This window comes from Sinocyclocheilus anshuiensis, unplaced genomic scaffold, assembly GCF_001515605.1.
Source record: "Sinocyclocheilus anshuiensis isolate Anshui unplaced genomic scaffold, SAMN03320099.WGS_v1.1 scaffold2305, whole genome shotgun sequence".
Classification (NCBI taxonomy): domain Eukaryota; kingdom Metazoa; phylum Chordata; class Actinopteri; order Cypriniformes; family Cyprinidae; genus Sinocyclocheilus; species Sinocyclocheilus anshuiensis.
Window position 1 is genome coordinate 181,251 of NW_015552535.1, and position 1,441 is coordinate 182,691.

The 1,441-nt window shown below is 33.4% G+C and overlaps 1 protein-coding gene across 1 annotated transcript in view; it reads left to right on the forward strand.

Moving 5' to 3' along the window:
* The window catches only part of LOC107663746 (receptor-type tyrosine-protein phosphatase mu-like), a 313,414-nt gene that overhangs the window by 132,669 nt on the left and 179,304 nt on the right, over positions 1–1,441 (forward strand). The window contains exon 5 of the mRNA XM_016454059.1: positions 464–585. Coding sequence (XP_016309545.1) covers positions 464–585 — 122 coding nt within the window. The remainder of the gene's footprint in view (positions 1–463; positions 586–1,441) is intronic.

Here is a 1,441-nt window from a genome sequence, read left to right on the forward strand (position 1 = left end):
TATAGTACTAAAATACTAAATTAATCCAGTTAGTAATTTTTGTGCTTGAACTTAATCTTATTTCAGTTAGTTGCTCAGGTAACATTTCTAACTTCCTTCCAAGATTTCTATTTTATCTCATCTCACTTTCCGCTGGTTGTCTCTCAGTTTTTCTGGGTTCTGGGGCTGATGGCCGGTTTCTCATTCAGGCTGATGTGTTTTGTGTCTCTCTGACCTTTCCTCGCGCGTTTCTCTAAGTGCTGCATCTGGAAAACACTCCTCGCTGCCCTTGAACCGCAGCGGCTGATCCTGTAATATCCTGATGGAAATGTGCTGAGTGAACGTGTGCCGATCCATTTTATGATTGATTCGCTGCAGTTTCACAGGTGAAAGACGTCCGGAGGTCCGGAGTCGTTTGAGTTGATTCACTGTAATGTTCTCAGTTGTGGCTCACTGATTCTCTGTCTGTCTGTGTGTCTGTCAGTGAACACGCCTCACTTCCTGCACATTAAGAGCGTGGAGGTCAACGCCAGACAGACGGCCACCTTCCAGTGCACCATTAACGGCCAGCCCAAAGACCACGTCAACTACAAGCTCTGGCTCCAGGTAAATTCACTAGAACACAATCAGCAGAGCTGCTGTAGGCCAGTGTGTGTGTTATTTTAGTATTAATTCTATAATATTATAGTGTTTTATTTACATTTTGTTTAATTTTATATTTTCAATGGTAATTTTCTTTTTAGTTTATTTTTTTTAAATCTTAGGTTTTAACTTTATTTTAAAATTTAGCTTTAGTTCTGTTTTAGTTTTTTTTTCTTCAAGTTAGTAAATTTAATTTGGTTTTAGTTCAGTTTTACTGTTTGTTTTATTTCCAGTAATTTTAGTAATTTTACTGCTTCAGAATTTTATCATTTATCAATTTATAGTGTTTATTTTAAATTATTTTACTATTTTTTATTTTATTATTTTATTTGATTTTGTACAGCTTTAACACAGCAGTTCCATCCATTTCTATTATCTCTTGCTTTTATTTCTGTTATTTTTTTGCTTTTTATAATGTTTTTATTTTTATTTTATTTTATAATTTTTTTACAACTTTAACACAGCAGTTCCATCCATTTCTATTATCTCTTGCATTTTAATGAGCTTTTATTTTTATATTTTCATTTTTTATTTAATTTTTAGCACTTTTTTAGTATGTTAGTATTTCATTTAGTTGCCAAGGCAACATTTGTCATTTTTGTTTAGTTTAAGTTTTTCATATAATATTTCTATTTTGTTTTATTTCAGCTTTGTCGGTTTAGTTATTGCTAGTAATAATCCTGGTGGTCAGTGAAGAACAAATATCTCTCTGACTGACGCATCTGTGTTCCCACTTTACAAACAGAAAAGCAGCAGAACATCTGATTGAATAAACACACACACACACACACACACTCACTCACTCACTCACTCACTCACT